General features: G+C 36.7%; 1 protein-coding gene across 4 annotated transcripts in view; it reads left to right on the top strand.

Annotated features, from left to right (window-relative positions):
* LOC134792409 (uncharacterized) overlaps nt 1–25859 on the top strand; it is a 729291-nt gene extending 703432 nt beyond the window's left edge. For 3 of the 4 annotated variants that reach the window (XM_063763702.1, XM_063763703.1, XM_063763704.1), the window contains 2 exons: nt 23372–23531; nt 24572–25859. In XM_063763702.1, the coding sequence (XP_063619772.1) occupies nt 23372–23531; nt 24572–24736 (325 nt within the window). In that variant the 3' untranslated portion in view covers nt 24737–25859. Of the gene's footprint in view, nt 1–17660; nt 18021–23371; nt 23532–24571 lie in introns of those variants that run through there. The other variant, XM_063763705.1, reaches the window with a different exon arrangement.
* The last annotated feature ends 341 nt before the right edge of the window (nt 25860–26200 follow it).

The following is a 26200-nucleotide window of genomic DNA, read 5'->3' as shown; positions in this document are numbered from 1 at the left end:
CAATGATGGTCCCGTCGTTATTTATCTATCCAGTAATATACAGGAAATTATCATTGTCAGGTAACATAATAATATGTTAGGCGTCAGATCTTATTTTCAATTAGTTATGTAAGGAATCTACAATGCTATGCTAACTAGATATAAGAGTAGGTATTTATTTCCAAAAGTATTAAAAAAAATCCTTGCAAGTAAGGCGCATTGAGGATAACTTCGAAATCGTGATAATTTTTACTACCCCATTAATTGTTATCAATTGTTGTTGTGTTGTGTGTGTGTTGTTGTTGTTATCTACTAAACCAGAAGCAATTCATACTTTGGCAACACTTGACATACTAAAGAAGATACTGCAGCACATAACAAGGCATCTTGTTTACTCTTGCTACAGTACAAACTGCTTCCAGTTTAATTACTCCTACTTTCAATTTTCTAAATTACCCCGCATTCGAAGTTATCCCAATGCACTTTTGTCCCTAATATAGGTGTTATTGACCTGTACGTACTAACCGGACTGAACAATTTGGTCAGCAATGAGTCCATTTTGAGAACTTGCGATCATTCTGGTCTATTCAGCTTTGATTCTGATTGTTATTTTATAAACTTGACCGTCGGTCTCATTGTTTGAGCATTGTCTCAATTATGTTTAACTTTATTACTGACTCAAACGTTAAATTGCAATCTAGTTTATTTGCTAATGAATCAGGAATAAATGTTAATTACGTTTTAACGATATTAGTCAGTAGATCTAGATCTCGGTGCAAAATAGTGCCAACGTTTTGAATGTAAATGTTTTGATAAAAACTGAGATATGGAGTGATTGATGGTGAGAATAAATCATTTTGGAAACATCAAACTTGTGCCAAATTACGTACGTCTTCTTTAAACTGCGCCGCGAGATTAGAAGGATTGTTTGGTTTGGTTTGGGTGGAGTTAGGATAGAGGTTATTTCTAAGTTTGAAGAGTCACGTAATATACAAATTTTCTGTCATAACTATCCATACTTCCATACTAATATTATCCTTCTAAGACCCAGAGTCATTATTGCAGTTTTTAATTTGGAACCTTCTTTTATTCCACTATAGTTCAAAATTCGATTTAAATTTGTTCTTTTTAAAGGAACTCAGGGGACTTAGGATGAATGCGAAAGTGTGTCCGTCTGTTACCTCTTCACGCATAAACCTCTGAACCGATTTGGACAAAATTCGGTACGAAGATAGTTTGGGCGCCGATAAAGGACATAGAGTAGTTTTTATCAATCATCATCATTTTAATTCTACGCAGACGAAGCCGCGGGCAGACTAGTATTTAATAAAGACAACTTTGTTACTCAGGATATGGCGGTGAAAGTGTCATTCAATTAAATGTATAATTAAAGTATGAATCAGGAACATAATACAAAAACTACTACAGCGGTATTCTTTAGAAATGGTATTAATTATTGTAATATTTTCATAAACAGCAATTGTGTGAGAAAATATTTTGATTCCTAAAAAAAATCAGCCTACATACGTCCCACTGCTGGGCACAGGCCTCCTCTCATGAGCGAAAGGGTTTGGGCTATAGTCCCCACGCTAGCCCAATGCGGATTGGGGACTTCACATACACCTTTGAATTTCTTCGCAGATGTATGCAGGTTTCCTCACGATGTTTTCCTTCACCGAAAAGCTAGTGGTAAATATCAAATGATATTTCGTACATAAGTTCCAAAAAAATCATTGGTACGAGCCAGGATTTGAACCCGCTACTTCCGGATTGTAAGTCGGACGTCATATCCACTCGGCCACCACCGCTTTTTTACCTACCTGGTACCTATTTGGTTTATTTAGTTTATTATACTTATCTTACCTGAGAGCTTTTGCTTCAACTGCTTTCTGTAAAGAGTAATCATTCCGCCTCTTTCGTTTTCTGACACATGGGTACCTATATTTGGCTTTGGCTTTCTCCATCTCTCGTTATAACGTTGAACTGCAATCAAAATTCATAAGTACTATAAGAAATAAAATGAAAAGTCAATAAGTACGTCCAAATATCCATCATATTAGAGATTACTTACAAGCCGAGGATCAAAGTTCCTGGTCGCAATTTACACGCACACTACCATAAATTCCTTTGTCGTCATCAAAACGTGCGGAGCGTCCTACCTCTACTAGCGCTTACGCGGTACTGAGGGACGAGGGGCGCGGGCCTTCTGCGAAAATCATATTTCATTATTTGGCTCTCTGTCGCTCTTGCATATTCGAGCGATATACATATAGGCAGATAATAAGATTTCAAATATCGATTGTGTGCGTTACTATAATATATGTAGGTAACTAAATTATATAGAAATTAAGTAGATTTTAGGAGAAATTTACTGTATTTCCACGTCATATAGCACAAATGTAATCTACTATTCTTGAAGTACAGGGGATAAAAACAACTTAACTAATTTGGTGAATCTGTTTTCAAAAATTTTATCCATTATTATGGAAGGTAAGAAGACACGCTAATTGTAACAAATACTTTTTATTTCTATTAGTAAACGAAAAGTGTACAATTACAACGGTGCAAATAATAGATTTTACACTTTTTCAACTTTTTCGTGATAGGAACAGTCCTATCACGAAAAAGTTGAAAAAGTGTACCTATATAGATTGTTGAAAAAGTGTATAGAGAGTGTATGTAGATTATTTAAAGTATACTTAGGTCTGTACCTAAGTATACTTTAAACAATCTATATCATTAGCACTTAATGTTTAATGTGTTAGGCTTCTATCTCGTCAGTGTTATGAAATTGACTTATGCTGATTCAGTTATCTAACTTCCAGTGACATTTCTTATTTGTACTGAACCGCTGATGATCTAATCAAACAGAATAAATTATTTTATTAAACGTGGGTTATCTCTGTCCTCGTATAAAAACCCATACTTATCTGATGTTTTTTTTTTATTATGTGGCCTATACTGCCAAATAAGTAGGTAGTGCAAATTTTACCCATATTTTAGTGAACTTACAAGAATTGGTAAAACGTGTGTGGGATCAATTTGGAGTCTGCCTGCCTGGTGTTCTTGAATTCCTTTAAAAAAACTTACTGTTGCTAAAACCGGGTATGATATTGATAGTCAAATGAAAAGCGATTTATGTTATTTAATCTAATGGCGAACTATCGTCAGCTTTTGGCAGTTTGACAGAATGTTTATACATAATTGTTTTCATTCTCAACAGATCTCAGGTTATTTCAATGGATTATTCGTTTGATCGATAACGAAGCGATATGGGTGTTTGGTTTTCAAGTCTTAACTGTTGAAATCCAAAACGATATTGAGAACGTTTCGTGAATGTCATGAAAACTATTTAATAGTTATATTAATGAAATTACAATGACTACTCATGAATTTTTTTTACGAAAGAGCTAGTGTTATGTTAACGTCTGCAAAATGTGTGCAGAAATTAGATAAGAAAGTAGGAAATCTTACACATCTTTTAGACTTCATAGTGTCACTTTAATTTAAATGTTATGATTATGACGCCACCTTCCCAATTGCATAACAAATATAAGCAAGTTTATGATTTTAACCATCCAGAACTGGTCTCAAACGACATCCAGTTGAGCGTTCCGGGGTATTGTCAGGCTCGTATCATACAGAATTGCACGCTTTCGACTGGTCTATTTCAATAGGTCGGGTGAGTCGAACTATCAACCTATCCAATGTTATATTTGACTTGGGAATCTCGGTGTTGGTCGGAGAACCCCTTTACTATACTATCCGGACCCCAAAGTGAGGACCGATGTTATATCACTCTCACTCTTGCTATAACCATGTAAGCGAGAATGAGAAGTTTTACGACCCTGGTCGTCAGTCTGGTTTGCGGATAATATAATTTGTCAGCCAAGCACTCGCTCGAATTCGCTTAGCGATTGAAATGACACCCATGATCACGGTTTGTTGTGCACCACTTGCAAAATCAACACCCTCAAAAGTGTATAGAAGTAATAGCCTATGAATCCCATACTGACTTACGACGTTATGTAAATGATCAGGTCGTCACGATTTCTACAGAAACCGGATTGTAAATCAAAATTGACAACCGGAGACAAGCTCCCTTAAACTATCTAGAAGTACTTATAACTCTCTTTTCTGTCAATATCTATAGGCCTTGAGAAATGGCTTTGTCAGCCAACGATTTTATCAAGTCGTTGGGAGACGGTTACTATGCATAATATCACGTCTGAGCGAGATTTTATTATGAACGTTGGCATAACCGGTCGCAGCTATATGCCACCGTTGTAAAACGTGTGAAAAAGGGCTGATTTAGACGGTGCGCGAACTCGCATGCGAATTTAGTTACATTGCGGACTGTTGGTTTAAGTCCAATTCAACCGACCGATCAAAACCCACAATGTAATGAAACTAGCATGCATCGTCTAAATGAGCCATAAGGGGTCTGGGATTACACTGATAACAGTCCAAAGTCCGAATAATGCCAGTTGTGCATTCAGTGCATTCATTTGTTTACTTTAAGGTGCATTAAGTTATTAGTTTGTCTTATTGTTTTAGAATTAGACTACAACTGTGTTATAATTTCTGAAGTTTTCGTAACAACTTGTTGTTTTTTTCTTGTACCATTTCACGTTTTGTATTAGATCTTTCAAATAATCAATCAATCAATCATTTATTTGCAGATAAAACATAGTAGGTACAATGCATGAAAATACAATTATATTAACATTACACCACCGGTAATGTCAAAATTAATTACAAAAATCAAAAGAATAAAAATCCATTACAATTAAAACCATAGTAAGAAATAAATTATACGTATATTAAATGTCAGTTAATTCGTGATTACCAATAAAATTAAGAAAATAAGTTAAAACAGAAGAAATACAAAAGAGAACACATAATCAGAGTTAAAATATAAATGTCAAATATTAATTTAATCTAAAGCTCTAGCAAAGTATTCTTTAATGGAATAATAGGGCTTACTAATAAAATATTGTTTCAGTTTTCTTTCAAATGTTTTTAAATCCTGGCATACCTTTATATCTTTATCTAATTTATTATACACCCTTACTGCGGTGTTGTTTATACTCTTGTCAAAATATCTAAAATTACTTTTAATTACTAACATGTCATCCCTATTTCTAAAATTACTGCGAACATTCTGTCTGGCTGTTTTGAATTGGTCTTTATTTTTAATAATAGCATATAGAGTATAGGTAAAGAGAAATAGCTGTTAATATTTTATGCTCTACGAATATATATCTATGCGTTTCAGGTACATCCGAACATCCTACAAGAAACCGTAGAGCCTTTTTCTGTTTTATGAGCACATCTTGTATGTTTATGCCATTGCCCCAGACTTCTATGCAATACCTCATAATGCTCTCGAAATATGCATAATAAACCATTTTTAGAGTATCACTATCTGCAAAACTGGATAGGCTCTTTAAAGCATAACAAGCACTGGCCAGCCTGTTGGAGACTTTTTCAGTTTGTTTGTGCCATCTTAAAAATGGGTCTAATTCAACACCTAGAAATGTAATGCAGTCTGATTTTGTAATAGGAATGTTACAAATAGGATCTGCGCTATTAAACCCACGACGAAATATCATGTAAAAACTTTTATCACAGTTCATTTTTAAACAGTTAGCCGAGTATGCATATGTATGTATATCGTTCGTTGATTTTTGGTTTCCAAACAAGAGGGGAACTAATACTTTCTTGGTGTTGACGAAATGTAATTTGCATCGAATCGCTAATATTTACACGATGTTCGTGCACAGTACGGTTTAAGAGGAATTCCTTGTCAAGTGCTAAGTAATTAATTAATTATAGTAGTAAGGTACCTACATAGTATATTAATTATAGTAACGAGAGGGGTTTTTAAAGCAGGTAACGTGATGTTACTATGCCCCTGGAGTGCAACGATTGGTAGGCAGAGGTAAGCAGTTACCAACTCTCAGCCATTACCTAGGCTTATTTGTAAACTGCCACCATATTGTAATTAACTGCTTCAAACCTCGGAATCAACAACGCTTTGACCCTACATCTACACAAGGTTTTCCTTGTTGTGAATTTCCAACTAAAACTCCCGACAACTGCTTAAAACTGCTTTGCCCAATTAAAGCGGTGAATCCAAGAAACCCATTTGAACATACCGTGCCGAGCCGTAGGGGAAAAACTTCTGCTGGGTACATGCGATTTAATCTGTACTTCTAATTAACGGTTACTTACGTATAATAACGTCCGGTAACGGAACCTACTTTAAAATTTGCGAATTTAGAGTTCAAAAAAAGTTGGCCTGTTGGTGGTAGGTTCTGTGTTAGGCAAAAGTTGAGATTTAGTCAATGTGTCTTTCTGCTTCATTATTATCGAATCCGATCACCTTAACTCTTATTACTATGAGGTTAAAGTCTAATTCTGGTGATCTCAATCGCCTTATTGAGATCATCATCATCATCATCATCTCAGCCATAAGACGTCCACTGCTGAACATAGGCCTCCCCCTTCATGATGGGGGGGTGAATGCCATAATCGCCACGCTTGGCAGGCGTGTTGGCGATCGCAGTCGAGTACACCGAATTTGAGGGACGCTGCTGCCCGTCCACCGGTGGTCTTGGACGTAGTTTAAGGACATACCCGGGTCCGTCTTATTGAGATGGTATAAGTTAATCAGAACGAATATTTTAACAAAACCAAATAACTTCTGCAAAGATATTCTGTTCTTACATACAACTCTCGTTCACCTACCTATGCACAGTCCAAAAAGTATTCATTTAAAATATATTGCTGCTGAATTTAATTGAACTTTGATACTAATTAACCTTGATACGGGTCTCTTTTAGGTATGTTATACAAACGAACGTCGAACATTTATATTTGTTATTTGTTATAATTATAAACACCGTTTGCGTCATATAATTAGGTACCTACTTATTTATGTACAATTAAATATCTCTTACTGAATGACCTAACTTTCCGGTGGGTACCTAATACCTATATATATATAGTTACAGCGAGCTGCAAAAGGACATACCCAATTACCCACTTTATAAATGTAATTCACATTTGCAGCTGAGTGTATATATATCTCAAAACCCGATATTCCTTTTCAATTTATGCTGACGTAATATCATACGCACACTTGACGTTATTTCGTGACACACACATATAAACCGATCATTAGCTCAAGGCAATAGAGCGGTCAAATCATCTAAAGTGCTGTACCAAGGCTTACTCCTACCAACAGTACTTAGAAATAATTGATGATTAAAAACCGCTATTTACATTGCGAGTTTAGACTGCCATTAGCTCATATGCGACTGCAAAACCACGCATTGGACGTCGAAAGAGGATATTTTGTCGCTTTAAAAATAGTACTTACTTGTTAAATCTTGCAATACAGGAAATTAAATATAAGATTTTTTAAAGAATAATTAAATAAAAAAACATTCTACAAAAAAGTCTAATAAAAATATCAACGTTGGGTAGTGTTTATCGCTTAATGAATGCATGCATTAATTGTTATCTTTACCCTCTATACAGTAGGTACCTACCATACTTTTTATCTATATTACGGGTTTAAACCAGAATCGTATGCCTTTATGATTGATAAGTTTATAATTGACATAAGTACGAGCATGGTATAATAATATACTCCGCCTGGTACTCCATTCCCGTCTTTTCTAGGTCACCTAACTGACACGGGCCTACGTCATCATGCGACAGCGCTATATGATAATATGCGATAGCGCTATATATAGCGGCCATGTTGTTGTGACGTAGGCCCGTGTCACTCTGGGAATGGAAGACCATGTTTTATTAGACTATGAGTACGAGCTACGTAGGAGGTAGGTACCTATCTTGTAGCAGTCGCGTTGATAGTGCCTAACTGAAATTATCCGGTTAAAACATGATGATATGTTTTCACATAAAACTAATCGCATTATACCAGTATGGGAATTATCTAGTAGGTAGACACGTAAATATAAATATCTAACGTGTTTTTTTCCCATGAAAATTTACTAGGTAATATAGTAATACCAATACCAATAAGCGGGTACAGTCACCTGCAATATTATGTTACTCAACGAAGGCCGCAAAAATATACCTACCTATCTGACGAAACTTAAGAGCGTGTCACATATTTTTGCGGCCTTCGAAGAGTAACATATTATTGCACCTACCTTCCAATAACCTTCAAGGTAGGGAATGCAATAACCGGTCAAACTTCATAACCGGTTTCGGTTACGGTTATGCCCGAAAAATAACCGAAGATCGGTTATAATCGGTTACGGTTATTTTCGACGAAAAATTATAAATTTACAATGAAGTAATTAAAATAATACAAATATCTTTATTTTAGTACCTACAGTATTAGGGAATGTGAGTAAAAGACTTTGTTTTTTAATAAAACACCAAATACAGTAAAAGTAAAATATGACCTTGGACGTAAATTTGCTATATTTTAGTTATTAAAGTCCACGAATGACAAAAATTATAGTCACAGGCGTCACAGCGAAAAAAGGCAGGATTTTGTAGTCATTAGATGATAAAAACATACAATTTAAGTCATAAATAAATAACCGAAAATAACCGTAACCGGTTATTCGAGTTTCCAATATTCGGTTATGAAATTTTGTCAAAATATTCGGTTATAACCGAATATTTCGGTTACGGTTATAACCGATTTGCATTCCCTACTTCAAGGCAAATAGAGCAAAATCCGGGTCTAAACAATAAGGCAAACTAACTGTAGGGTTTATATTCTACTAAGTTGGTCATGACACCTTGCTCTGTACACGGAAAACTAATTGTAGATTAAATAAAAATTTACTGTACCTAGTTATCGCAGTTTAGCTGATTACTAGGCGACCAAATTTGTACAACATCTATTTGTAGTGAACTTAACACGACCTTATAAAGAATATTAAATGAAAAAATTACACACATTAGCGAAAGGTACAAAGTTACAACTTTGAAACTTATGTAAGTATCTACAATTCTACATACCTACAACCAGTACTAGGGACAACGGAAAATTTCATACACATCAGTCTTCATTGCTCTTGGGTGTATAAAAAAACGAAAGTTGTTGGAAATAATACTCACCCCTCTGCAATAGTCGACAAATTGGAAAAAAAAACACACTATTCTGACCATCATTTAAAATTTTAAATTCAAGCAAGTCCTTTAAAAATAGGTTCATTTGGTTAAAAAAAACTGGCTGAGTGCGAGTCGGACTCGCGCACGAAGGGTTCCGTACCATTACGCAAAGAACGGCAAAAAACACGTTTGTTGCATGGGAGCCCCAATTAAATATTTATTATATTCTGTTTTTAGTATTTGTTGTTATAGCGGCAGCAGAAATACATCATCTGTGGAAATTTCAACTGCATAGCTGAAATGAAAAATGAGATACAGCCTGGTGACAGACAGACGAACAGACGGACAGACGGACAGACGGACAGACGGACAGACGGACAGACGGACAGCGGAGTCTTAGTACTCGTAATAGGGTCCCGTTTTTACACTTTGGGTTACCCTAAAAAACAATTTTTTAACAAACAATGTAATGGCCTTAAATATTCCGGCCATTAGTAACTTCGAGAAACATTTCTACCCGCATGTAATTTACAACTCCATTTGAGGGTAGCACTGATAAAATCTCAAATCATTATTCGCGCTGTGCGTGCGTGCGTGGCCTGCGCTGTGGCGTTTTAAAGGCATTATTTGCTTTAATTTCATTTACAGTCTACAAATTTAGGTTTAACCTATTTGACAGTGATTTACTAACCAAAACTATGACTTCTTTAAAAATGTTGTGTGTGTTTAGGCGTTATATGAAGAAACTGATATTTACAATGTAAGTACTTACCTTTAAGCTTCTTCACTTATGCTAATACAAAATGTATTGTAAAGAGAAAGTTACTGACCTATATTTAAACTGTGTGCTTAAGGAAAGTTGTTAAAATCTTTAAAAACGTGGCAGCAAAATGTAAATTAACATTTGTTTAACTTTTAGGTTAGTTTAACGAGTTTTTTTGTCGGTTGGCAACGAAGTAACCGCAGATAGTTAAAATGTATTAACGATCGATAAAAAAAACTAAACTTATTCAGTAAAGGTAGGATCGTTCGGTCTCCGCTATGAAAATATACATATAGGGTCTGTGCGGAAAGAGAAGAGTCGTAGAATGTATGGGCTCCCCTTCATTTCACGACTCTTCTCTTTCCGCACAGATTCTACGCTTAGTGACTGTATATTTTAGAAATTGGCACTGAATCCAAACGTAGAACTTTATTGTCTATTAATACGTCATTATTTGACATCACTGTTCGTTCGTCATTCCAAGAAATATACGTCTATGACGTCTGTACTTTTGATGTCTTTTAAACGTAGACTTAAAGTCTATTTCAATAGAACTTGCTAACTATGTAAACAAACCGCCATATTGAAATTGTCTCTGAATGATGAATTTACTAGTGATGGGCAAGACTCCTACTTACTACTTTACTAATGTCAAACCATATCGAATAATGAAATACCAAAAGTAAAAAAACAAGTAGTTACTTATTTTTAATTTGTTTAATCACGACCAGAAGACAAATTAGTACTTAAGAATGATGTATTGATGTATTTTATAACCGCGGCGGTAGGTACAGAGCGTGGGTTGGGTAGTGTGTAGCGGGTTTATATCACAAACTTTAGTCACAACACTACCCATCATAGACAATTGTAGAATTTAAAAGAAACAAAACCGTCATTCCAACAGGTCCTAATAACCTAACTTATGAACCCATTTTAAACTTTTAATGAAATATCCAAGATATAGTTATATATTTGTGTATTTTACGGAACGGACCGTTTCAATAGTGTATATGTGTATGGTTTCAATGGTATTTGACGAGGTGGTGTGAAAATTCAAAGAGAAACAGTGATACAACAAAGTTAAGTTGTTTGTTTACATAGTTAGCAAGTTCTATTGAAATAGACTTTACTTGTCAGAGATTTTAATTTATATTTTTGGTAAACGTTCTGATATTTTTTTGCTGATTCAATTTTGGTGACCGATCCATTATTTAGTTAGCGCTATTTGCACCATCCCACTATCCCGGGATTAACCGGTTAAACCGGTAATCCAGTGTCAAATAGTACTGGTAACCATGGTAACTCCAGGTTTAACCGGTTAACCCCCGGGTTAGTGAATGGTGCAAGTGGCCCTTAATGATTAAAATTTGTTAGGTTAGGTTAGTTATTTTATTTCTTAAGGATGTCTTTTGATATTATGTACCTATTTAGTGATTTAATTGAATGATTATTATATAACATGCACTTATCTGGTGATGGCTTGAATCGTACTATAAGCCTATAAAACTGTGTAAAGGCACCGGACTGGCTAAAAATTAAATTGAGGTTTACTATGTGCCATAAACGTACAAACAATACAATAGAATATTGGGCAAAAGGCCCTTGTAACCAATTTGAAGTCATACGAGCAATTGTCACAGCGGCCCTAGATGGCGCTGGGTCTAGCCGGTGCACACCGGATTTTTTTAGTTATAATTCCCCGCTGTAGCTAAATTGTAATTTCCGCCAATGGATATGAGAACCCGTTTGCCAGATGTTTTTTAATTGTCCTGGAAGTTAATGAAGGTCAAGGTCTGGGTTTTATGAATGTTAAGCAAAAATGTGTGGCTGTAGATCTAATCATACCTTTGTATACCACGTTAGTAGCTAATATACATACAGCTTAACTAACGATCACAGCCTAGGCTAAATTGCTGACTAAGATTAACCCTCTTAGGGCCACTTGCATCATTCACTTACCCGGGGTTAACCGGTTATACCTGGAGTTACCAGTACAATTTGACACTGAGTTAACGGTTTAACCGGTTAACCCCGGGTTAGTGGGTTGGTGCAAGTTACGCTTATTCATTTAACTGAGCTTAGTGTAAAGAAAATAGGGCCGAACTTGTCCATCCGTCTCTAATTTCAATGTCAAAATGGTTTCTTTCTAACAAATACAAAAGTCAAAAAGACGGATAGGGACAAACGATTATCAACGGCTTGTTAAATTTGACAGAACGAAGAAAGATTTTCATTTTAACATAATAAATTGTATGTAACTCTTAACTAATACATATATCTACCGAATCTAAATATACTTTTCACACGTTAACTGCAGTCTCGGGCTAGTTCATTTAGCAATAACGACCGCCATTTTATTTTGGTCGTGCGCCAAATGTCTGCAACCTTACTATGTAGGTAACGCGTAATTATTGTCATAACAATGCTCGACAATGTTCATTACCCCTGGTTTACTAATATTCATCGAATTTGTTATGTGAAATAGAGCGTTGGTCTTTAAGCTGTAATGCAGTCAAATCAAAATAATTATAGTTATCTTCCGAAATATATGATTTCATTGTAATTTTTGTAGTTTAGTTTATTTCTTAATAATATTACATACAATTTAACGTAATGTCAAAGAGTTATTACAATTCTAATTCCATATATTCGTCCACTGAATATCGGGTTACTTACTCAATGAAAAGTAATATAACAGCTGTCGAAACTCAAAAGGCTAACAAATATTAGATTACAAGGGCTGTCAATATTACATACATTTTAATGGAGTACCTACATATAAATTGAAAGTTATACGACACGCCCAACACCGATCCCGTTGTCATCTTTATTGGGCGGCATTGTGCAGTTAGTTTGTATACTTCATTGCAAACCTTATGGCTGAAAATAAACTCGTCCACCCACTCCGTACTCTGTGGGTTTTAAGTGGTCTATCTAAATAAAGTTAACTTTAAGCTGCCGTAAATATACAGCAACTTAATCCTTTTAAAAATGTAACTTGTATATTAGGGGTTGTGCACAAATTACGCGAGGTGTTTTCGGCTACTTTTTGAACCCCCCGTCCCCCTTTGTGATATTTGGTGAGGTTTTTGGCTACCCCCTCTCCCCCACATAACGTCACGTGTATTTTTTTGAAATTTTCTATCCGACCGATCAAGGCCACGGGCTCCAAAATTTCGTAAAATAGACTCGCTATTTTGAAGTGCGGAGTGAAGATTATGTTTAACGAAACCGAGAAAAAGTATCTACTCATGTGGTAGGTATTTTTTCTTAGTTTCGTTCACTGTAGAAAAATACACGTGAGGTCTCCTTATACCCCCCTCCCCCAACGTGATCTGTCGTGATTTTTTCGTGAACCCACCCCCCCTATCGAACCTCGCGTGATTTGTGCACAAGCCGTATATGTAAAAAATCTTATGATACTTACATATAACTTTGTTAAGAAAGGCCCAATTAGAATTAATTTTGTAATAGATGGCTTATGTTACCAAATTTTTAAAGATAATAATATGTATACGTTCTGTGAAATTAGACAAGTAGAGAGTGACAATGCCTCTGACGGCACTGACTACAAAAATAAGCAGCAGTCAGTTTTCAGTCACTTTCCCTAGTCCAATTGGGCCACTAATATTGGCATTATGGACTACAGTCGAGGCGCAGAACTTTTAGTATAATTCTGTCAATCATATATTGTTTTGCGCGCTATACATTTCTAAAGAATATCCAAACAGTTCGATGATCGCACAATACACATTATATTTGATGTATTCTTTCCACACTAGACTCAAGAAGCTTCAAATCCCTCGCTTTTCGCAGAAAACCGATTGTTTTCTTAAATTCGCAAATCGCTCGGTATTATAACTTTCAAGGCGTTTTAAAATCGTCTCGTTTGTAGCTTTTACAATGGTTTTAGTGCGCCACAAATCTCGCTGTGTCTGTTTAATGCTAACGTCACCTGAATCTTTTTAGTTTTTTATTACTGCCGTCTTGTCCGTTTGATGGCTACCGTTAACCTCTAATGTTATTCTTACAATCCGAATATGTAGCTTTCCATATTTTTAAGAAGGAAGTATAGCACTACGTGCTCGTCCATACAAAGGGAGAGAACGTTTTTCCACTTCTAAATATTTTCCATTCTCCATGATTTTTTTATTATGACACTATGAAAAACTAGGTTAATAGCATTTCCTTTTTATTTATTTGCCATACAAAACAAAAATTGTCCTTTTTTTGTTCAAAAAACGCGAAACCTAACATACTATGCTGAAGCGTTCAAAATGTTCAAATCAAAATCAAAGTGATATGTTAAGATTTAGTTAAGTAGGTAGTGGAAAACGTTTTCTCCCGAAATGGAAATTGTATGAAGGAAGTTACTTTTGTCAGTAGCTATACTTCCCTCTTAACACAATGCCACTTTACTGCCGCGGTTAGAATAGAATAGAAAATATTTACTTGCTTGAATAAGTACTTAACAATCAGATCTTATACTAAAATAATTAGACACAGTCGACTCAACATCAACATGCAAAATATAACGTTCAATCCGTCACTAATTTTAACAAAAAGATTGACTGTGACACTTTGCGTCAAAGCTGCTGCAATCATCATCAGAATGTCACCTTAAAACTTATGACGTGAAAACCATGAAATTTAATGACACGCAGTGGTCAAGCCAATAGATGCAAATGTTTTTAATATTGTTAGTTACGAGTATACGTTTACGCTGTACAAGGTACCTTTGTTATACCTATAACATGTATTTACTTACTTACCTACATGTCACGTGGTTTTTACGGCTATTCTTTATATTCATTCCTTATCAAAGTGTCGAGCTTGGACTACGGACTCAAACAGTATATTTATTTTCTCTTACATGTATGTTACAAGTACATAACTATGGAGAACCCCAGTAATTAAGCGTCCAAGCTGACCAGGAAAATTGATACTGCTCTACCATTAAAATATACATTTTCCTTGTATTTTCGCCATTTTGATTCCCGCATTGATTGTAAATCTCACTGCCCACGATGTTATATATTTGCTCGTATCTTGACCTCTTTACCTGTGATAAAGTTATCGCGACAACGTGTACGCTGTGCGATTTAGGTTTATTGCGACTGATAGGAAATATGCCATGGGAATCGAAATACGTTCGAGAAAAGCTATATACTTACCTACATAGCCTCTTTAGTTTGACTTATCGTTTAATTCTCTCCTTTATAAATAATATCATATTGATTATGTTATAATAAATTGGTTTAAACTTACATTAGAATTTAATATAATCGAGATAATATGCGACCAATGAAATCAGACTTCTGTATTCGTTTGTTGTTTTATACGCTAACTCGACAAATACCAACTTAAAACAATGCGGGCCCGATTTAATTTTATGAAATATAATATCTCAAGAAGATTAGGGATATTTATGAAGATTACCGGGAAAATAGAATCATTACAGCTTGTTCCATAAATCGGCAGATTTATTCATCGTAAATTATTCTTAAAGTAGACGTCGGCTTATAATCGCGTAGTCGTGGTTGAAATTATCAATGACCGTGATGCAGACATGATATCATAATTTCTCAGTTAGGACCGCCTACTGCGTCCTCATTTTAACATTAATCCGAACATTGTACCGGGACCCAATCCAACGTTTAAAATTTTCCAACGACGACTCCTTTGCCAACACTAAACAGCACAATTTTAACGAAACACCTAGACTTCCTAATGTCATGCTACTTAGCAAAGACAACAAAATTACAGGATGTTGAAAAAAAGGCTTAAACTTGTAAAAGAACAGAATTGTCGGTCATTTGCGTGATGCAAATAAAAGGTCGTTAAAACACCGAGATTTGTTGCAACCGTGGTAAATATACTTGGGTTAAATATAGAACCAGTATCGATTACATTGCGTGCACTGGACTGAGGTAGAAAGTAAGTGGTTTCGTTACTTCAACTTGAGCTGACTCATAAAACGACTAAAATAACTTTGAAAGACCTACATAAAATTGACCAGGGGCATTGTCAGGACAGTAAAGTTAATGACAAGGACGGATAGCATATTATCTTGTCAGTTTAAGTGTGAAATATAAAGTGAATAGCAGCTGTACGGAATTAATTGCATGGAGGTCAGATGACATCGTCGGACCATGACTGGCAGCAGCACGCCTATAGTTCTCACGGTCCACAATACACCATGATACGGGGGACGTTCGATTGGCATTCATAATACAGCTACAGTCGAAGTATACCCTCGCAATTCTGAATCTTTTTCCGTTGTAATAAGGTGATAAAAGTATACATATTTTTGACTGACGAGCTGGATCCCCAGGCTTAGTCATGTGTGGATATTCTCTATGGTCGACCGTTAAAGGTATATTATTAGTACAGCAATGGAAGCGATGCACAATATTAAATATAGATATTGCAGGCGAATATCTAACGGATATCCCTAATCTTTGTGAGATCAAGGAACGCGTAGGACAATACCCTGTTTCACGTAAAGAAAATACTTTCTTTTACCGTCAAGTTTATCAATCAATCATTTATTTCAGACATAAGCCCATATCATTAGTTAGTAGTACAATAGAATTAATCTTAATATGCTAATGTTAATGTTTTTATGACAGAGTGAAGTTTATGACATGGTTCTTTGTCGTATCTGAGTCAACTACCAGATTTCACTAAGAACTACGTTTTACTTTATTTTCTCATTCTTCTTTGTTATCTTTTGTCTTCAGGGACAAATGCGTGATGTTTTTATGTTCCATAAGAACGTAAAGGATGTCTGTACTCGTAATTATATAGGCATCGGTATTGGTACCCGTCGTATTACTAATGTAGGTACTAGGTATATAAGTAGTTAATCATCCAATTCATCCACTTTCAGAACGTGGGATTATTTTAGTCATTATTATGGATTTATCTAATCTGGGGATAATAAAGTAACTGTAGCTTTGTTACATAATGGCAATTCTATGTAAACCCTGACGTCAATGCTTCATCGACCGACAGGTATTGTCCGTTAGCTTTCGATGCCGGAGATCCTTAGATAATCCCTGTAGTTGTGTTCGTGTCATCCAGCATTGCTTCCTGTTTGAAACACTATCTTATGGGTTTCGCCTTTTATGACTACTAAATGGACCATACCAATTTATCCTCATGTCTTTTGGTCATTTAATGAAACCTTTAGTTAGGTAGGTAGGTACTCAATAAGTTTAAAATAAATTGTGGAATATGTACTAAAGATTGTACATTGAGGGTCTTAGAAAAATAATCATTATCAAACACATACAATCGTGTCACTATTCGATGAATCTTTGTTAATAAAATTCCGCGATATATTACACATACAATGATTGTTCGATTGTCTCCAGACTTATGATTTGCTATGTATGAATGCGCACGGGCCGACATCCGCTGCACTCTGTTTTCAGTTAACCCACGACGACTGAATAACAAAGCCGTCTTTCGAGACAAGTTGACTTTGAAATACGTTCCTATCTCAAGAAACAATGGCCCGAAATTAGTGATGCATATTAACCTGTGATGTACCAATTCGTTTACTTTTGCTCGGTGTTCGAGAGTGATTGGCAAGACTAGCTCGACATGGAAACAAAAGAATCCGTTGACCTGAAGTTTTCTAATTTACCATGTCGATGATAGACGAAAGCGCGAAAGCGGTGATTGGTGTTTAGCGAAATACCGTAATGCGTTAGTTGATTAAAAGGGGCTTCCGCAGTGCGGGGTCGAGTCCCCATAACATAGCAATGAGTTAACGGGAGAGGTGCGTTCAGTCGCAGTCGCCACCCACCGCCGCGAAGCGGTGGCCGGTCGCTCCGGCAGTCAAATAGTCAACGTTGGCTCGGTCGTGTGTATCGAGAGTCGCGGAGGCGGCGGTCTGCGCTGCGCCGCGCCAAATTGTTGGCGCCCTGCCGCGTCGCCAGCCGCCAGTCGCCGAAACCGCCCGCTCGTGTGAAGTGTCTGTGTCAAACTCAAACTGCTTTTCGATGCTCTTCGCTCCTATCGCCGTCGAGGCGATGAAGTGTAAAGAGGAAAACTGTGAGGTCGGCGTGATCCTGGAGCACAACTCCCTGATCGTCCTGTCCACGGATAAGACCATCGTCTGCCTCTGCGGAAGGGACAGGAACAACCCCTTCGAGCGCGGGTAATTCACAACATTGCTAATGGTACGACGATTACATCAACTTATCTCGTACGTGCTAACGTAACTCCTATTTAATTGCTATTATAAAGCTACTCAATCGTTACATAGGCTTATCGACTTATTAGCAAATAGTTTAGATTCCGTATCACCCAAACAAGTTTGGCACAACTTCGGCTTGTACATATTTCCAAACAGATACCTGATCAACCTGTTATAATTATTCAAAAAAGAAGTAATTAAGTAAATCCTAAAATCATTAATCAAATAATCACACTGTAACTAACTTGTAATTGAAAACCGCACGTTTTCTATTGTATTAGTGAAAGCGTATAATCCATTGTTATCTTCAAATGGTAATTTCTCAGATCTTCTGCTTTTGTGCTCGTTTCACGTCTAAGACCACGGACAATCACTTAGTTTCTACTACCTTTTATGATGTAGCAGTTTATTAGAAAAGGGAATTCATAGTGGTTAGTTTTGTGCAGGTATTTGTCTGATAGTATTGCCTGAAAAACGAAGTACAGGGTAATTCTTTACATTGTTTCGTGGATTGGATTTGTTTTGTTTCGTGCTAAAATTGTCACGAGTTAGCAATTCGGCTGCGTGGTGAAATCCGCTACAATTTGACGCTCATCAAGCGTCTGGTCAAGGCATTCGCGCAATTGGCCATAATCCAGTCTCCTTGTTTACATAAAACTATTAATATAGTTATTCATATCACAGACATCATTTGCCACAAATTCTGTAACGTAATGCGGTTGAAAACGGAAACTTCAATTGCGTTGACATTACTTCAGGTAGGAAAACTATAATTTTCTTTTACACTGAGAGAAAAATCATCAGTAAACTAAACCAGGAATTAAAAAACAGTTCTGTACTGGGGGAAAAAATGAAGTTTAGTAATAATTATAGACGTTTCACTATTTCTGTAAAGTTTATTTATTTCTACAAACAGCTCATAATCCTAAATCTAATTTCAACAAACAGATAATAGAAATTGCAAGAACTAATAGAAATTGCAAATGTCAATTTGTTCCTATTAGTTGACTCTCCTTGTCCCCGGATTAAGTTTATTTTTGTAATTCTAAGTGTGTTTTTGTTATCCTTTTCTCTCAGTGTAGGTACCAACAAGTTACTTAAACAATTATTAGTAATGATAATAGATAAGACCAATTGACTGTTACTGACTGATTTTTCAAGATGAAACGTTTGAACGAACACAATATTAAGTTCGATTCCCCGATAATCCAACTAGTTAACTTGGTCATTATTCATTCTTCCTGCATTTATATTGCTTCAGCCTATACACGCGCCAAAACGATGTATGTCAAGAAACAGATTACAATATAGAATCAAACTTGAACGTTATTTTGCTAAACAATATCCGGCAATAATTTATACATATGTCCGCGTTTGAAATTGCTTTTATAGATTGAAGTCTGAATGAGTCAACAGACGGGCAAAAACTTTAACTTAACGTAAGGGAACTCGATGACCGCACAGACAAGGTCGTGGCCGGTCGGACATCGCCTCCCAAAACGAATTTATTCAAGGAATTTTAAGTACTACTTAATTTTATATATCCGATCACTTAAGCGGGCTAATTAAGCTTCAGTTAAACACAATGAAGATGGAATTAAAAGCCTGAATCGTTGAGACTAAAATTACCTTACTTTTTATTTTGCTTTACTTAGTCACTAAAACAAGATATCACAAAGCTGAAGCTATTTTAACACACCTCCTGTTAATTAAATTGAGTTAGTCATAAGTTAGCAACCTTGAAGTACAAAATACCTTTACGTACTGTTTTAATACGACTTGTCTATATGATCTACTACCTAGATACACGGAAGCGAAAGGCACTCGATCTATAAACACTACAGGCATTGTATCATTTAATTGCTGTAATAGAGGCGAGTTAGTTTATCTTTACATTATCTTAAGGTTAATCAAAATGGAGGTTACGATAACCTTCTGCCTATATATATCAGAAACGTGTTAACCTACACACACAGGTGGGGCAGGTGCTGACTTTCTTCCGACGTTTATATAACTGACATGGCGACGGCTTTATACCTAAACACCGTACAGCGGCTTCGTAAACAGAACTCTGTTAACAAATGGTGCCCGTTTTGTAAGCAGGGATCTCGGAGATTCATAATATGTTGATGTTCCAAGGATGGAACAGACTTCCTGGCAACAGTGGTAACCATTAAGAATGCGAAACTTGCGACGGTAGATAATCAATAGGCGATTAAAACGTAGGTATAGGTAAATATTGAATATAAAAACTACAATTTTGCGTGAGCTCCCTCTTAATTGGTTTTGAAAGACAATTAGTTTTTAAATCTGTAGTCTGTACTAGTTAACTAGGTAATGTGATTAAGAGTTTCAAATTACTTATTTAGAAAATAGTGTCTCCAATCGAATTTATACGAGGTTTATGCTCTCATATCGTTGACAAATTAGTAAATTCTTGAAATGTTTACCCAACAGGACCCAATTTATTGTACCACTTTCTTCAAGTATCAGTGCTTACATTAAAGAACGATAACTTTTTCCGACAACAAAGGCATAGAAGACATTGCCTTATTAGTTAATAAGCATTTGAACCTTTTGATTGATTGAGTGGATAGAAGTCGCCTCTTTATTAAATCGTACCCCTAGTAAATACAGTTTGACGTCAATCGAAATCGAACGCTAATAATCATTTCATCAATTTGTATTGTATTGATTGTTGGTAACTGTATAAATTACGTGATGTAAGATTCCAGAACTTTTGCGTTAATTGTTAGGTGTAGGTACGAAACTTTATTTTGTTGCATTTTCATTTAGTGGGGTCAGAAAATGGAAAGTTTTAAGTCAGACTCTAAAGTACAAATAATAATAAAAAAAATTGTCTGTAGGTACATACTTATAATTGGCATTTTTTTATTTGATAGGTAGGTACCTAAGCAACGGTAAATAGCGTGATCATGTCATGTTTAAGAGCCGATAGCCTCCGGTTGACGTAAAAAGAGGTCAATAAATGATGGCATAGTAACCGAAATTATCTCTATTGATTGGCCTTAACAAAATATACCTACTTGTTAAATACATAATATCATTGCTTGATGAAATCGTTGTATATCATATTGCTTATTACGATTATGATGGTAATATTACCTAACAGATTAGAACTTGTTTATAAAGATTTTGATTGGCACATCTGATCGCATAATGGGTTGAATTTGTTATTTCGTTTCACATTGACCATTCAATTAATGTTGTGACAGTTAGGTATAACAGTTGATTAATTCAACGGTTTTTAAGCGCCATTGCCGTTAAAGAGGCATAGCAACCAGACGAAACAAATATTGTTATGCCAATGAAGGTATTATTTCATCCAGGTATCAATGCCAAACACAAACAATCACGCTTCGCTTCGACGTTACCGGATAGGTGTTAAATTTGACTTGATATAAGACAAAAATAACTAGATTCTGTAGTGTTTATGTGAACCTAGACATAACACCAACATTCTCTTCTAACATTGCGCCAAGGTTTTGCTTTATTTAATTAATATTTCATGACATTACCCACTCGTATTTATTTATAAAGCGTGTACCTACCTACTTGCCATGTACTCTAAGATTCACTTAACTTCGTTTTACTATTCAAAAACAGTTAAGTCCAAAAACGCGTATAAAAAATATCTAAGCGACGAATTAGGATAACCTAATTTTTCGATAATTTATGTAGTACCTATACGAAACATCTAAATAATATCGTGAGTTAAGTAATAGGATTATAATAATATGTCATCCTTGACATAGCCGAGCTGACACTTATCAAAGATAACGTTACGTAGGTAAACAAGATGTAGTACGGAATTTGATCTCTGCAATCTGTCATTGATTTAGTATGAAAGATATTCGTTTTGAAACCGTCTACTATAAGACTTATAACTCGTGGTTAGTTGCTGTCCTTATACGTACCCCCTAGACGTCTCAAGGGTAACTGAATGGCTCCTTACCTGTGTTTTTTATCTCATATGCCATTATACGAGTCAAAGCCCGAAGCTTTGCTTAGCTAAGGGCATTGCTCCTCGCTCTCCCTTGCCCTGCAGCCCTACTTTGCCTTTTGTAATCGAAAGCGCTAAATTCGTACCTCCTCTTCCTGTCCGTGCATTCGAAGGGTCGGTGGAGAGAGATGCAATAATAGCATTCGCTGCGTCTACTAGCTATGGGCCAGCAGTGCGTGAAGTGTATATATATTTGTATGCATATTTATACGGGTTCGAGATCCCATGCTGTGGACTTTGAACTCGGTTAATGGTGAAACGCAGCGTTGATTGAACCCTCATTTTGTTTCAACGATCGATAGTCAACGTTGCTTTGCTAAAAGCAATTCTAATGGATGTACTGTTTCAGTTTTCATAACCGTTCACTATTAATTGTTGGAACGGCACGAAGCAATCACGCTTGAAAGTAGATAAGTGGTTACACGTGCCTAGAAATATAGGAAATGTATTACCTCAGCCTTCTTTTGTTTTATGTCGATGCGATTTAACGTTTGTGGCACAAAAAAAAAAGTGTTATTCTTATGTGCGTATTTTATTGTTTCTGTATTGCATTGTTTTTTCATTATGTAAGTACCATACCTACAGATGGTCCTTTGACGTAAAAACTTTGTTCAGCCGTAACTCGTCACAACAACATTGTTTACAATCATCACTCACAGTCGCAATTCCGATTAAAAACAAAATTCGCATATTAATTTGTAAAATACCTAGTACGCGTATGCGAGAAACCCAACGGTTGCGCATAGATGCGTCACAGACCATACCCTCCTGTCAAGATACGATTGCGGGCAACCGTTCGTAGTTTTTCGCGGAAAAAGGCCAGCCACATCGTCAGGCGGAGCCCCGCCACCCCCCTTCCCCCTTCCCAGCAGCGTCACGTACGCGTCTATAAAAGCCGTGCGCGCCCCTCCACTTCAACTCAGACGCATGGAGTACTCCGTAGAGGTCGTTTGGCACGAGCGAGCGCTTTGCTAGGCACCTGCCGGCCCATCTTCACGATATAATTCTAGTCATCGCGTAGCATCAGCTCGCGTACCGCGGTCTCCGCACGTTCCTAAGAACAGTGATAGTGCAATATCCCCCTACTAATTCTAAAACTTGTGATAATTTAATTTAAAATTAGTTGTTAGTTACGCGACACGGCTGTGAGTGATTGTGAAGCAATGTTGTGACTGCCTGACTGGAACTTGTTACCTGTGATCCAGCCCAGTTGTGTCGAAGGACCGTTTGGATTTGGTACCATGGTTGGAAACAACGGTACTATGATGGCGATTCGTATCGTCCACAGCAAGCTGAGGAAGCGAGAGGAGCACTCTGCCTCGGTGCACCCCGCCGAGGTGCTGACGGCGGTGCCTGCGCCTGCGCCCGAGCCCCTCGCCTTCCGCCAGCAGCCGCTGTGGCAGTTCCCCCCACCGCTGCCTCCGCCTTACGTCTATCCTCATGATCAGGTTGGTACTTCTCATTACCAAACACTTCTAAAGCTCCAGTTGGCTAATCTATAAATAATAACAAACCAACTCCAACCGTTACACTTGACCTCATTAAAGCTCTGCGTAGCCCCCGCGCTCCAGTCCCATTATTGCCTTGGCAACGATTGAAACAAATGGAAAGTTGTATGCCGCAAATGTTGCATTATGACACGATAGAAATCGTGACTGGTCTGACCCACGCCTGAGAGAGAGTTGCTATTATAGCATGGCCACGATATCTAAGTACCTACCTAGCGCTAAACAAATTTAAATGTCGGGACACGCTTGTGAAGTAGAAAGCTGTACAAGGCGAGCGTGTTGTAATACTTCGACCTTCTTTCTTTGTAGTTGTCTGCCGTTCAGACGAGGCTAGCGCAAACGTGTACTTTGAATAATATTGCAATACTTACCGTCAAACAATTTAACCTCATTTGCACGCTCTAATAACTCCGTCTCGAGGCCTAGCTTAAACCTTCAATGCACTGAATGATGATCCATGTGTGCTGAACGTGTGTAAAGACCACACACACCCGCGATCCATCAGGAAATATAGAATGCTAATGTGTCTTTGTAATAGCGTATTCAAGGCTTGTTCTCATATGGCCTCAACGTTTACTTTGCTATACTTCCTAGTTACAGACTTAATATACATCGCACATTTTTAAACATGCTTAGCCACGCCGAGCCGGCTTTAAATGTCATCCAGGGTACGAACCCGAACGAAAAAAAGAATATAAACCCAAAGCCGGGCATGGGATAATAGAAGCCAGACACAAAAAGTTCCCTCGAATAATAATACCTACGCCCGGGACGACCTTCTGCTTGAAACGTCTGCTCGGATAGCAACGACGTCTCAAAATAACAGGCATTGTGTAACGGCTGTAGGTTTCAATACCGGTGCGAATGCAGCAAATGCATCGGGGACGTTAACGGAACCGCTAAATCGGGCACCGATCCTTAGGTCAACAAACTCTCTCCACATGTAGAAATACCTGACGGTATGTTTTCTTTGTTTCTAGGACAATCTGATGCAGCCCCTTGGTAACGAGCGCGCGAGTTTTCGCAGCCTTCGCAAGAACATCGGCGGTCGTTGGAAGCGCCTGGTGAAGAAAAAACCTGAACAAGAAGTGTACACGATCCCTCCCGAGCTCAAACCTCAGCTCAAGCAGATATACGTGTACTAGCCCTAAGAGCAACTATTGTAGCAGCAGCGACTGTTCACAGCACTGAAGCAGGGACCCTCACGCTGATCGAGCGATGACTTCAGCTAACTATACGGTTGTCAATTCAAATTGCATATCGTAAAAACTTTGTCAGATCATCTGCACGGCTGCACAGCCCCTTTATCTCTTGAACATATCGTTTAGACCAATTATTTTCTAATGACCAATGTTAATTAAATTTTACTTTCATTCAGCACTATATTGTGATGTAAAATCTAGAATTTGTATTAATAAGTATTAGAACACTGAAGTGTGTGTTGTTCCGTTGCAGAATTCCGAATGTTGTGCAAGTATGAGTGATAGTTAAAAGAATTTTAGTTAAATGATTAATTTAAAGCTATGAATGATTTAGGAAGATGCGGTCGCGCATACTAGTGACGAAAATCCAATAATTATGATAAAATAAACGATGCCTTGTTGAACGTATGTAATTTTGACTAATTAGGGCATTTTGTAGTTCATTTAACTTATTCTAGACACGATCGTTCGTAGACGAAATCGATCAAATAGTTTTGTGAAGCTATATATACACGTATGTATGTGCATGAAACGTGATGGTGTGTGACCAGCTATAGATTGATGCAGTATTTTATTGTCATTCATGATTGTGAGCGAGACTGAATTTATGGTACAATCAGACCGTAACGTGACTTATTACTTTCAAATTCAATATTTTCTGATATTATTGACGTTCTATATTTTTTCAATATTTCTCAAGATGACCTAGTTTGTTGAAAGTTGCGTTACTTGCATGTTATAGTAGTATAATTTTGAGATTCTCGCCCGGTTCTTACTGTGATAAATAGAAGGAAGAATAAAAAATGTAAAGATGACATATCGAGTTTGAATTGCCTTACCCTGATCAATACAAATAGGAAGGACCGAGGGCCGAGAATGTATTTAGCTCATATTGAGCCCGATATTGTGAAGAGTTAAGTTTGTAGCTAATAGGTACAATTCAGCCATTTTGATTTCGTTATCTCGCATTAGAAGACACAATGTTATATCTAACAGATTTCTAACAGAGTGAAACGTTGAAATGTAATCTTTCATTGAAATATTAAAATATAAATTCCATCATCAATATTTTGTTTCTATTGCCCCGAAAACACCTGAAAAGGTACATATTTTATGAGTAATAAAATCAAAGAAAATCTTACAATAAGTAGGTAACTCGAGTAAAGGTCAAACCTATTACCATAATTGGCATAATATCTACTACAACATACTTACTATCAGATATAAGTAGTTACGTATTACATGCGACTGCAAAATACAACTGACCCTCAGAATCTATATTGTGTCACAAAATGTGAAAGCAAAACAAATCTAATAATAACAACAAATAGTAAAACAGTGACCTCTAGTAGTACAGTTGTTATTGTTTACAAAACAGAAAACAGCGCTATCTACAGGCCCGTTATG

The sequence above is a fragment of the Cydia splendana genome, chromosome 7, assembly GCF_910591565.1.
Source record: "Cydia splendana chromosome 7, ilCydSple1.2, whole genome shotgun sequence".
NCBI classification, from domain to species: Eukaryota; Metazoa; Arthropoda; class Insecta; order Lepidoptera; family Tortricidae; genus Cydia; species Cydia splendana.
This window is presented reverse-complemented; position numbering and strand designations above follow the sequence as displayed.